Source organism: Lynx canadensis, chromosome A1 (assembly GCF_007474595.2).
Source record: "Lynx canadensis isolate LIC74 chromosome A1, mLynCan4.pri.v2, whole genome shotgun sequence".
NCBI lineage: Eukaryota > Metazoa > Chordata > Mammalia > Carnivora > Felidae > Lynx > Lynx canadensis.
In genome coordinates this window covers 28,580,911-28,594,231 of record NC_044303.2, presented here as the reverse complement: position 1 = coordinate 28,594,231, position 13,321 = coordinate 28,580,911, and the positions used below count along the sequence as shown (strand labels likewise).

Sequence of the window (13,321 nt, the reverse complement as noted above, 5' to 3'; positions counted from 1 at the left end):
AGCACAGGGGCTGGATTAAATTTAAAATTTGCAATTGACAATAAGAATAGTCTTCAAAAAGTAGAGAAAATTCAACTTTTAGATCATTCACTCTTTTGTCATTTTTTAGGAAATATTGTGATTTTTTTAAAGTGATCTCTTTTATAAATCTCTGCTAGGGAATCTGACGATATAAATATTCTAGGACACACAGAGGAAGAAGATAAGACTCGCCTTGGTTTATGAAATGACTTAGTATGTTTTGGAGAAGGGACTAGACACCTCTTATCATGATCTAATCATGGGGTGATACTGTCAGTTCTTATGAACTATACTCTAAACCCCAGTGGAAATACAACTTTAGAGGGTAGTATCATCCTTGTTATGTGAAAGAAGATCTGAAACTCAAACACCTGCCAAGATCTTCACAAAAACAAAAATATAGGTACATAACTGGCATTTCTCCAGAAATGGAATACTCATTGCCATTAACTGTTATAATAGAAACCAATAGTTAAGTGCTTAGGCGGCTAGAATATCAGGAGGTAGGAAATGTGTGGAGAGAATCAGATAAGTACTCTGAAGATTTCAGATAAGACCATGTCCTCCCAATAAAACAGGTAGGTCCACGGACTCTCTGACCATGTGATCTGTACATTTAGAGGCCACTCCATGATTTGTAAACCAGGGAAAAGCAGTTTTTGGAAATGGTCATATGAGAAAGGTCTAGAGGAATTCATGAAAGCTACCAGATATCATTTCATTTCTCCAGGTGGGAAAAAAAAAATCCTTATTTACAGATATTCAAGCAGGGCATGGGAATGATCTGTCCAAAGGAGTTGTTCTGGGAAAACAGGAAAGAACAGCAGCATGAACAGTGCCCGGAAGGCCTGAGGATAGCATGATCACTGAGGACCGCCAGCAATTAGACAGTCACACAAGAGAACCTGGACACAGAGAATCCTGTCATCTAAAAGCTAAAAGGGAAGGTTATTCCATTTTCCACTCCTGCCAAGTGGTTTGCTACAATCCAGAAAACTCCTGCTTCGTGGCCCAACAACAGATGTTGGATTCATCCCTGCTCCTCCTCTTTCCTAGCTGGGACAAAAGAAGGTGGGAGAGACAGAGCTGCTTTTTTGTGCTTTCACTGCACAAAATTAAATCTGCAGATGTAGTTTCTTACTCAAGATAATGAGGGATACTAAATCAGGGAATAAACAAAGCCAAAATCCAACAAGTAAGCCAAAAGAGGAAGTCTAATTTATATCCTTCAACCAAAAGATCAGGAAGCAGGGACCACAGCTGAGCTGTGGGTTTAGTACCAGAAGAGCAATTAACATGAGAACAAGCAACATGAGAGCAAGCTAGGGGGGTTGACTTTAAATAGGTGATGATCATTGCTTGGAACATACATTGTCTGTGGCTTGCTTTTTGGTATTGACTCTAGCTGGGTACACCCAAGTGAGCTGGCCCAATTTCAAGAGCGGCAGTTTCTGAGACTGTTGATGTATCAGGCAGAGAAGTGTATACTGACTATGAAAACAGCCAGCAAACTACTGAATAACAGGATAAGGACCGTTTTGTTGCTAGGTCACCCCAAAGGCTTCCTTACATATAAATAGGTTATATGGAAAGTCATTTCCTGATGATGATAGGATCTCCACCTCTGAAAGCCGCTGAGTAGAGTACTCCTAAGGATCTGCCATGTACTTTCAGGTGCTTTAAGACACTGGTGTGTAATACAAAGGCTGAATATGTGGTAAATAGTTGAGAATTAGGAAACAAGCACTATCAAAAGTTAAAACTAAGATTAATGTTCATTTTACTACAATTTAAAAACAACAAATAACAAATGAAACTAAAGATATGGCTTGACTGAGATAAATAACTATTTCATAAGAATTAAAGATGAGAAAAGCAAAGTGCTCTTTTAAAAAGATTTCAGGAATAGAAGTATTGGGGTCAATATGTTTGGGCACATAAGTTTTAGAGAGAAAAGCACTTTCCACTGCTTCTTAGCGATAAGAAGGAATGAAGTATTGATATACATAACAACATGAAATATCTCAAAATAAGTATGCTGAGTAAAAGAAGTTAGATCAAAAAGAGTATATACTGTGTGATCCCATTTATATAAAGTTCTAGAAAATACAAGAGAAATCAAGAAACTTGAAGCAGAGTCTGAGGGTAGCAGAGGAGGGTGACAAGGGTCAAGAGAGAGGGATTACCAAGAGATCTGAGGATACTCTAGGGTGGTGGTCACAGATGTATTCATTATCCTGACTGTGATGATAGTTTCATAAGTATATATAAATATAAAAATTATCAAACTGTACACTATAAATATTCACAGTTTATTAATGTCATTATACATCAAAAAAGCTACTCATTTAATAAAAGAAGAAAGACTTCAGTAAAGTCTAATCTTTGGAAGGAAATTATACAGTACATTTTTGTCAAATGTGTATATTGAGGAATTTGAAAGAATGACATAGAAGGTTTTTATAAAGACATTAATCATAAACCAGAAGAGGATCTTGTAACTGGCTTTCTGTACTATAAGACTAGTGCTGAACCTACAGGCTATGTAGTTCTATCTACAGCCCATATTTCACCTTTTTTTCCCGATGCAACGTAGCAAACTGCATGGGCACATTTCTTGCTCATCTTTATGGCACACGAGGTCTAGGGTGGTACTTGGATGACAGCAGATGCTAAATAACTAAATAAATATATTACTGTTGTTAAGAACCATCACAGCAAGAAACTTTTTGAAGACCTCTGATGGCAAGGACAATGGAGGTAATTGATAAGGACTGAGAATAATGATTTTCTACCCAAAAGCAGAGCAGCTCATCTAAATGAATGAATATGTTAGAGAAAGTGCATCCTCTGTATCAAAAAGACAAAACCACAACATACAATAATAATTAGATTCTTTATAGACACAGAGTTTAGAACTTTTCCTTGACCATAAAAAAAAAAAAAACGGTAATTTTTCAAAATCAGGATCTGCTGAGAATCAAACACAAAGACGTGGGCAGAAAATCCTGGGTCTATCTTGAATTTTAAAATTTACATGGCCTACATTGCTACTAAAAAGATGCTGAGGTTTCTGGGGAGGTGGAGAGAATGCTGAGATCCTACCTATCTTCTAACACAGGAGTAAAAATAAAAGGGTCTAGAGAAGCTAATCTATCAAGGATTACGCCCAACGTCCAGTTATGGTTCAATACCGATCTAGAAAAACTGGAGACTGTAAACCATTTTCGATGTTCACTCATAATTAATACTAATAAAATATTCAATAAAAATGCAAAACACCAGACTACATATAATTATAACTGAGACTAGGCCACTAATCTTTACTGCTTCCCTGAGATAACCATAAGCCCTTTCTTGGCAAAACAAACTATTAGTAATGCACAGAAACTCTCAGCCCCCTCATCTAGGCTCTGACCGATGGCAGGAAGGGACATATTTAGCAGCTTATAGTATTTGTACTCTCCCTTTCCCCAAAGAAGTTTTTCTCATCAAAGGAAGCAATTCTATTTTGGTCCTTGCTTCCTGTGAGAAATGCAGGCATGGTGTCTGATGTGCGTGGCCATCATGCTATTTCTAACCACCACGTCCACTGTATTCTTGGTGCCTTGCAGCAAGGGAAGGAAAGTTGCTAACATTTCTTACACCATATTTAAGAGCACATTAGCTATGTAGTTACTTGCGGACAATGCCTGCAGAGCATTCAGATCAAGACATATGATCTTCATGAAGAATTAGAATTAGAATACAACAGAGGTCAGCAAAGGAGTCAAGTACAATTCTTTCGAAACTGGGTTTCACACTATGAAGTTGACAGGCACAGTAACCCATTGCTAGTAGCTGTTAATTACTAGGCAGTGTGGTATCAGAAACATTTGCTAGCTCAGAAGGTTGTCTAAAACTGGATTAATGGAGTTACCTTTACCTTGAGTTTCCTAGAATTGATACTAGGTTAAGATTTACTCACTTGCCCAAAAACATTTGCTAAGTGGTTTACTATGTGCCAGGTGCTGTGACGTTAGAGACAGAGATGAAGTACAGAGCAACAATGTCCTGGCAACATTCAAGTCCTGGGTTGCAGTTATTTCCTGAGGTCCAACTACATCCTTGCCTCTTCTTTGAACACATGATTTGCAAAAATTTAAGGTTTTTTTGTTACCTGTAACTAAAGAAGTCTTGCTAAACACAAATATGAAAATTGGTCCTATCTGAAAAGAGACAGGTATCCAAATTTATCAAACTGGGTCCAGAGGCAAAGACGCTCTTAAATCTGCCTTCCCTTCATTCTACATTGACTTTTCCTCTATCTCAAAATCCCCCAAGGAAACAAAGCATTCATAGCTGAGTTTGTTTAAAGGCTATCAGATATAATAATGATTTCACTGAACTTCAAGTCCGTGCTTAGGTAGAGAAATAAAGGGATAGATGATTCAGACGCTGAGTTTCTCGTGTAGAGTTCAAATACTAACGCCAAGAGTAACATGTTAGATATGCATAGCATATAGGATCAACTCACACTAGATAATGGGTCATATGACTTATAGGAACAACTCATGAAATAAATCAATTTCCTCACTGAGTACAAATTTCCCACTTTATACTATGCTGTATTCTTTTTGGTCAAACTGTCCTCTTCCTACCTAATAAACACAGGCTTGAAAGAAATACTGTCAATGGCATTAACATACTATAACCCATCCTATTATAACCTATTATGACCCTAAAAGAGAACATATTTATTCTCAGTAAGACAAAAATGGTCCACAAAATTAAATCAAGTTTAGCCAGGAAAAGATAAAGAAATTTACTAACAATCCACATCCGTCAGAGTGAAGAAGATTCTGTAACATGACTCTTTAACAATGAAATAGAGAAAAGCTGTTTATGTTCATAAGAAAATAAATAGCATGTTTCTCAGGCCAAAAAACAAACAAAAAAACAAAAAACAAAACAAAACAAAACAAAAAAGGAGGAATACTGATAAGGAAAGGAATTAGGATTTCAACTCGTAGAAATATTTCAGACAGAGAAGTATCAACTCCTAGACATTTTGCCCCTGAAAAGTCAACGAAGTCCTGACAAACTGGCCGAACATAAGACAGAAAATTAAAAGTTCAGCCCAAGAGGTTCAACACCTAACAGATGAAAGTTGCAGAAGGAGAAACCGGAGGAAATGGGCAAGTGGGAGTGGACAGAGATCTAGCATGACATTTGTGCTGTAAGTATGAAGGACAGCAAGTCCAGATTAGGGCTAGTCAGGATGCACTACGAAAGAAAAGATGGAAACCTGATAAAAGCCTGACGTGCCTGCACACGCCGAGAGGAGATTTAGACAAGAGGGGAAATACCTGGAACGAAAAAGTGATAAATACATGGAAAACAGGGTCACTTCCTCCTCTGTGTTCCCATAGCATTATTGTAGAGATCTCTGTTCTAACATTTAAAAGCTGCATTGTAATGGGCACCTGGGGGCTCAGTTGGTTAAGCATCTGACTCTTGGTTTTAGCTCAGGGCATGATCTCACAGTTTGTGAGTTCGAGCCCCACATTAGGCACCATGCTGACAGTGCAGAGCCTCCCTGGGATTCTCTCTCTCCCTCTCTCTCTGCCTCTCCCCTGCTTGCTCTGTCTCTCTCTCTCAAAAATAAACTTAAAAAAAAAAAAGCTGCATTGTAATTATTTACCTACATATCTGCCTCTCTTCATATGTATACAATCGCTAACTCTAGGAAAAACAAAATGTATGCAAGACAGGAAAAACAACTGTATTTTACTAAATGACTCGACTGTATACAGTCCTTATACCGTGATAATAATGCAGACATTGAGTGAAGTTCTAAATACTGTAAGATAAAGAAGTATCAATGAAAGCACATTATGATATTGCAATAGTGATATATGGGGACAGATAGTATCTACCCACGCTTGTGGTGAACACAGCATAATATGGAAACTTGTGGAATCACTATGTTGGATACCTGAAACTAATGTAACATTGTGTGTCAACTGTACTACAAAAAAAAAAAAGTATATTATTTAGTGATATGGAGGTAAGTACCTTGAAGAAACAGCTCAGAGTAGAAGTAGTAGTCTCTGGGGTGTGGGAAATGGGAAAGTGTCTGAGGACCGATGAGAGGGGACTGGTATTTTTCGTCAGATGCCTTGAAAAACTATCTGGCTCACATTTCATGCATGGTTAACAATGACACAAAATTCAAACAAAAATAAAAAGTAAATGACAGAAACCAAGCAATACTCTTATGACTTGTTTCCACCTACTCGCAGAAACCTCTTGAGATAGAACTGAGTCTGGTTTGTATTCGTGGGAGTGATGAAAATCAATAGTGATGAAGATAGGACACTTTGAGAAGGAAGTCCTACTGACCAGTCTGAGCCACAACCTCAACATGATGTACAGGGCCACTCTGTTCCTGAAATGGTTTTCATTTGTAAAACCGCTTGTGACCATCAGGGAGAACTTGGGTCCTTCTCAGGAAAACAGGGCTGTCATTTCCTGGACATTTGACTACAAATACAAATGTTCCTGAAGTCCTAAGGGAGCATGACAAGCAGGCTTGCAGAGAGCTACTGCCCCACTGTTTTGATCCAGCTCCCTGAAAATACAAAATACAAAAGGTATGAAATGAGAGGAATGTTTAAAACTTACCTCCCTAGACACTCAACTAAACTATTCACTGGGCTAGAGGAGTTCAAGGATGTCTATCCTAGAAGCATAAATAGCTGTGTATAATCAAGTGCATTTTTTAATAACATACACAGAAGCAGTAAGGAATTTAATATTTCCTCTCTATAAAAACTTCCAAGAAAATTTTTGAACAAAATTCTCCTTAAAACATAAACACAATAAGAAACACGCTTAATTATCATTTGTAAAATTTTAACGTTTTCAATATGTCAGCAAGCCCTTTGTGGGGAGGGGAAGCTTTAATTAAATAAGATTCAATTAAGTCACTACATATTTGCCAAGGTAGCAATCTCTAATTATGTCAAAATATCCATGGAAATGGAATGAGACAGAAAACTTATATTTGCCAAACCTCCTCTAAAGGAAAGTGGTGTGTAGTTGGAGGAAATATTTTGAAATTTTTCAAACACACAGAAAATTTGAAAGAATAGAATATGAACACCCATACATCCTTTACCTAGGTTTCACCACTTATTAAGATTTTACCACTTTGTGTTCTTACTCCCACTTGTTCTTCCTCTGTGTGTGTGTGTTGTGTACATGTACACACACGTTTGTGTCTTTTTCCCCCTGAAACGTCGGGAAGTAAGTCACTGACATTTTTTTACATTATCCCTTCAATATCTCAGTGTGCATCTCCTAAGAACAGGAATATTCTCCTTCATAGCCAGAATACCATTATGATATCTAAGAAAATTCATATTAATTCAATATGATATAGTATATATTTCAAATTTAACTTTCCCAATTGTCCCGAAGTATCTTTTATAGCTGTTTCCATTTTATTTCCTGATTCAGGATCCGAGCAAGCCTCACACATAGCATTTGGTTGTGACATTTCTAGGAGGGAATATACAAATAAGCCACAAAGGGCACACCTGTATCAGGTGGCTTACCTCAGTAATAACCCATCACTTCCTGGGAGGGAGGACCCAGTAAATTACGAGAGTTTTTGGTGTTGCTTTTGTTTTGTTTTTGTCTTGCTGAAGGGAAACAAAGTACCGGACAAAAACTGAGTCACCAGGACAATGAATAGGGGTTACCTTCTGAGCACTAAGGATCTTATGAAGTGTTCAAACACTTAGGTGAAAGTTCGGCTGAGAGGGCAGAACATACCTTGGGTCATAAACCCAAGTTTTAAGAAATGCCAGATTATGAGCATGCCCAGGACAACAAACTATTAAATTCTTCGAAGTTAGCCTGGCTTGGCCCTCGGTTTAGAAGGATAATAAAAAGAAGGCACACTTGACCACAAGAACGAGGGCAGTGCACTCAACATTACCTCTTCCGCAGCTGCTCGTCAGACAGTTGTAGCTCCTCCTTTAAGCGCATATACCTGTCTTCTCTCAGCAGCCTGGAGCCATCGTACAGGCTTAGCTCCCGGTCGTGGATCAACCTAATGGGAGAGGCGAAAGTCAGGGAACAAATTCATCTGTTTTGAATGCTCAAGTTACAGGAGGTAGAATCGGCTAACATTTTAATCACGTCTATTCTTATGGGCAATGGAGTCTAATAATTTTGTTAGCGGCGCCTTTTGAAACTTCAAGTTGGCTAGTACTGCTGTACTTGGCAAAACTATTGGTTTCTGTGCTGGAGAGCGGTCGTCATGGTTACGAGATGTGGACAGTGGGGAGGAGAAGGACGAGGAGAAGCTGGAAAGGGGAAGGAGGAAGGAGGTGCAAGGAAACAGCCGAATGAGTGACTCAGGACCATCAGGAGGTGCATATTAATGACCAAGGCAAGTGGTACATGCTCTGAGTCTAATGTAAGTCTTTAAGGGCTAGTATTTCCAAAAAATTTCTATCTTTGGAACTATAGGATTTTAAAATATCAAAGATCTTTATAATGAAATAACTGGTGCTGCTTTATCTACAAACTACGATGGTGACCTGACCATCCATAGCACCAAGAGCACTCCCTTCCAGATGTTGCAGAGGGTGAAAAGCACCAACCACTGAAGTCTCCTGAAGCCTGCATTACACTTGCCCCACAAGGACCTCCACTCGGTGAACACCAAGGAGAGGGGAGACTGCATAACGCAGGGGTCAGGAGCATGGACAGCAGACTCAGTCAGATCTGTGTTCAAATCTAGCTCGGCACCTTATAAGCTGCCTGGGGAGGGGGAGAACTGCTATTCCATCTCTCTAAATTTTTCTCTTTTATAAAATTAGGGCGATAATACCAACCTCCTAGTATCGCTGTGAAAAGTAAACACCTAATGTAAGGCAGATGCTATGACAGTTGTTGTCAATCTTGGCAGCACATTAGAATCCCCCAGGAAGGATTTGAAAATGCCCATTTCCGGGCCTCACCCTGGATCAATTATGTATGAATTTGAGGAGGCAGAGCTCAGGCCTCAGTAGTTTTAAAGCCCCATCCCTGGAAGGTGCTTACGGCTGAGAACCTGAGAAGCACTGGGCTGGCACAATGCCCAGTACAGAGTAAGCACTCATAGCCACTCCTCTTAAGTGCTTGGCCTAAGGGCAAGGGATAACCAATAAAAGGAGAGGGCTATTATTTTGTTTGTGTCTGTATTTATCCGTTCAGAAGAAAAAAAAAATACTGTAAATCTACGGAATATTTATGGCAAATCACTGAAAGGTTGTGATTATTATTTTCAAATGCTCTCAAACCTAATTAGAACTAACAATGTTTTTGGAAAGTTTTGTAAAATTTATTTATTTTGAGAGAGAGTGAGAGTGCAAGTGGGGAGAGAGCGGGGAGAGAGAATCTGTGGTGTCAGCGCAGAGCCTGATGTGGGGCTTGAATTCGTGATCCAGGAGATGATGACCTGAGCCGAAATCAAGAGTCAGACACGCAACCAAATGAGCCACCCAGGCACCCCTATTTTTGGAATTTTTAATTATACTCAGGATGTGACAAAAAATTTTGAATATTTAGTTGGGGAAATGTCTTATGCCATAGTTTAAAAAAATCTACAAATGACAGAATCAAGACAGAATAAACAAAAAGTTGGTATCATTCATCTTCTTAAATAACGGGATAGACATATTTCCCATGAAAGTTACACATGAAGTTTTTCTCTTAACATTACACTCTAAGAAGTTAATTAGAAATGTTTTCCCCACCTAAAGGGAAATAAGGAAACAATAGTTACATAAATGTTCAAGTTTATAACCACAAAGTGAGTTTTCTAGTCTATATAAAATATCATCAAACACCTATTACATATTTTATATAAGGAACTACCCTTTCTCTCTCAAAAAAAATTCCAACATGACCAACGAATAATTTAGATCTATGATTCATAAGGAGGTTATAAACAGTGAAGCAGCAACTGACAAATCGTAGAAACTTCAGCTGTGTAACTTATTGCATGTATCAACCAGCATATACGAAGTCTTTCAAAATTATTACCTGACAGCTTTTTTTTCCCACTCTTATACAGAGACTGCTGCTCTGACAGTGGTTTTTCCCAAAATGTTCATTATTTGAAGTTTCGCTACTGTTTACAACGACAGAAACATCTTCTGTTCTGGTTGGTTACAGAATTAAGTTTCTCAGTCTCTACATAACCCAGTTTAAAAAGATTGATAGAGTCCCCACCCACTGTTTCCACGGTGTGTTTTTCTGCATGTGTGTGACTCACGCAAACCTTTGCAATACAGCGAGTGTGCCGGCGTTGACGCGGTGAATGCCATCCAAGAGGACAAGCTTTCCTTCCAGAGCGGCATTCACAAGGGGTGAGGACCGCCAAGCAGTGTCTCCATTGGGAAGAGTGTATCTCTGCTGTAGCAGATCACGTGCTGTCATATCCTGGAACCAAGTGCCACCACCCACCAAAGAAAACGCAGAATTAGTTTTGAAACTAAGGTTGGTGGCTTACTTAGCTTTAGAATTAAGTACCTCTCTGAACATAACATTCCACACTCTAACTGGGAAGTCGTCTTCTCCAATTCAGTAAAGAGCGAGATATCCAAAAGCTTCCCCTGGTTATTTGAGGTTGGTCCTGTTACTCATCCACATAACATAGTAAGAGTGAGGGCTCTTCCCCCTCTCCTTATTAAGCATTTTCCCCCTCCCTTGAAATGTTCATTTGGTTCATTTAGATGGCATTCATTTCCACTTGACTGTAATGAAATTCAATTCAATCAGCTTTATTTTTGCAGGGATCAAAATGTGTGGATTCCTTTTTAAGAAGTAGAGGCCATACAAACTCAATGGGAGGCGATGCTTATCAATAATGTGCATTGTCTTATAGTTAAAGTCTCCTGAAAAACCATGCTAGGAACCCATCACAATGACTCAGTGTATTTAAAGAGGTCTGAAAATGGAGGAAGCCGAGGAGGACAGTCGTCAGATGAGGTACAGGAATTGACAAACAATAGCATGGCACTCACAAGCAAGTCTTTAAAGCACACACGCAATGCGCTTGTGTTAAAGCAGTGTAACAGATTTAAGCAAACTATAATAGCAGTGGCATATAAATGTCTGCTTACTTGAAAAAATTAGAGGTGCCATGTAACATGAATAATTTTTTCTTACATGTATTAATGATGAAGATAACAGTTTGCTTTCTGTTATCACCTTCAGATAACTTTTGTGCAACTTATGGCAAACAAAATTTCAACTTTTACAATCGATTTTATCCTGAAACTTAAAGTCTTTTGTAAATTCTTTGATATCCAACTCCAGTTTCAAGAAGACAGAAAACTAATACATTTGCTTATATTCACAATGGCAACAGATCTACACTGAAGCCAAGATGAAAATGTAAGTATTCATCATTTCAGTTTTCTCACTATCAAAAAAGTACTGACTTAGGAAGTGTGAATAGGCCTATACTGAATCATAAAAGCACTTGAGAATGGTAACATTCAACTCACCAAGTCCCCATAGCCCTAAAGGTCTGGCTTGACACCTTATCAAAATTTGGCTTAGCTCATTAATTTCATTTAATTCTTCAACTATGAATTTTAAGTTCTATGCAAATTATATGAGCATGGCATTCTATGCAGCCAGTGATAGTTGCAATAGTCAATACTAAATTGATCACCATCGTCAGCATTTACTGAGACGGTTCAGAGTGAGAATGAGATCACTCTTACCCATGGGTATGCCATGTAAGAACAAGAAATGGATAAAAATAGGACAAATTAAATAAATCGTTGTGGGTCATTTCATAATCAAATTCTGAAAAACAACCAAATACACAAATAAATCTTTCTAAAATTAATATAAAATAGGTAAATTAAAAAAATTCTTGGCAATAATTATTTCAGAAAAATATTCACTATAGAGTTACATCATGTATTGTTCTAGAGAATAAAACAAACAGAAAACATGTCTTAGCACAGTACTTCTAAGTCAAAGATATGTATCAGAAATAGCTGGGGGAAATTTTGGAAAATACATAAGCATAAGCATAAGCCCCTCTCATCCTGAAGATCTGGATTCAGCAGATCCAAGGTGGGGCTCACCACCTTGTAACATTACCTTATAATGTTTAATTAAATATTAATTACATGGTAACTTAAATGCCCCCTCCAGTGGGAAACTGCTTTAAAATAGAAACATTGACTCAATGTGAAAGTCTGTCTCATCCTATTTATTTATACCCCTTTCTTATTCTAGTAGGAATTATGAGATTATACAAGGACGTACAAAATGTGTAACAAAAGAGTATAAATTAAGAGGTGAAAAAAATGAAGGAAAAAAAAAGGAAGGAGTAGGCCTTGTTTCCTTCAGGTGTTCCTATTGGTATTCAGAGGGGATGAAGAGAGCATCCCATTGATACTATATTTTTAAAGGAATGGATGGGTGTTAATTTTGAAAATGCCAGCTTCATATTGCAAATAGATGGTATCCTGACCCATTTGAGCTCTTGAGTCTTTTTGCGTGGGCCCAGGAAAAGGAGGTGAGGAATGGGACGGTGCCATGGGACGTTCAGACTCCTGAGTGGCTGAGGCTGGCAACTGGTAACTTTTTTTTTTTTTAATTTCAGTAGAGAAAATTCCTTACTCTCATACCAAGATACCCTCAAATCACCATTCTGTGAATGCTACAAAAAGCACCGCTTCATTTGATGAGGATTCCAAATACTTTCACATCTTGTTAATTCATTCAATGCCTACCAAAACTTGCCTCGTTCAAATGAGTAAATATTTACCAGTAAGACAGCCATCGCTGACTGAAGTAAACAAGATTATTTGTTGCTACATAAGGAGCAGTCATAGATCAACAGAGCTCGGTGCTGCTAATGCAGCCAGCCACAACTACAGACCAGAAATACTCTCCCTTTCTTCAATCCTTACAGGAGTAAAAAAATGGAAAACACTTGGCATTTCTTGGAAGACTAGCTCACTCCAGTTTTACCACCTAAACTCTCTTACACTATTATGCAAAAAAAAGAGTCATTCTTCACTTCTAGTATGACTTCGCATTAAAATAAAAATCCTCCTGAGAAAGAGAAGAAACATTCCTTTTAATACAAGCTTCTAGTTTTCATAATTAAAAGCCTGTACTGGGAGAAAAGAGGGAGATTCCAGCTTTTCCTTAAAGAGATAATTGTCCCCACTTTCCATAATATGAGTTAAAATCAGAAATTATTTTTGATTGTGCAAGAGTGCAAGAA

General features: G+C 38.1%; 1 protein-coding gene across 2 annotated transcripts in view; it reads right to left on the bottom strand.

Moving 5' to 3' along the window:
• The window catches only part of LOC115511098 (von Willebrand factor A domain-containing protein 8), a 289,504-nt gene that overhangs the window by 231,564 nt on the left and 44,619 nt on the right, over positions 1-13,321 (bottom strand). For both annotated transcript variants that reach the window (XM_030311601.1, XM_030311610.1), the window contains exons 6-7: positions 10,343-10,503; positions 8,009-8,122 (exon numbers count right to left, since the gene is read on the bottom strand). In XM_030311601.1, coding sequence (XP_030167461.1) covers positions 8,009-8,122; positions 10,343-10,503 — 275 coding nt within the window. The remainder of the gene's footprint in view (positions 1-8,008; positions 8,123-10,342; positions 10,504-13,321) is intronic.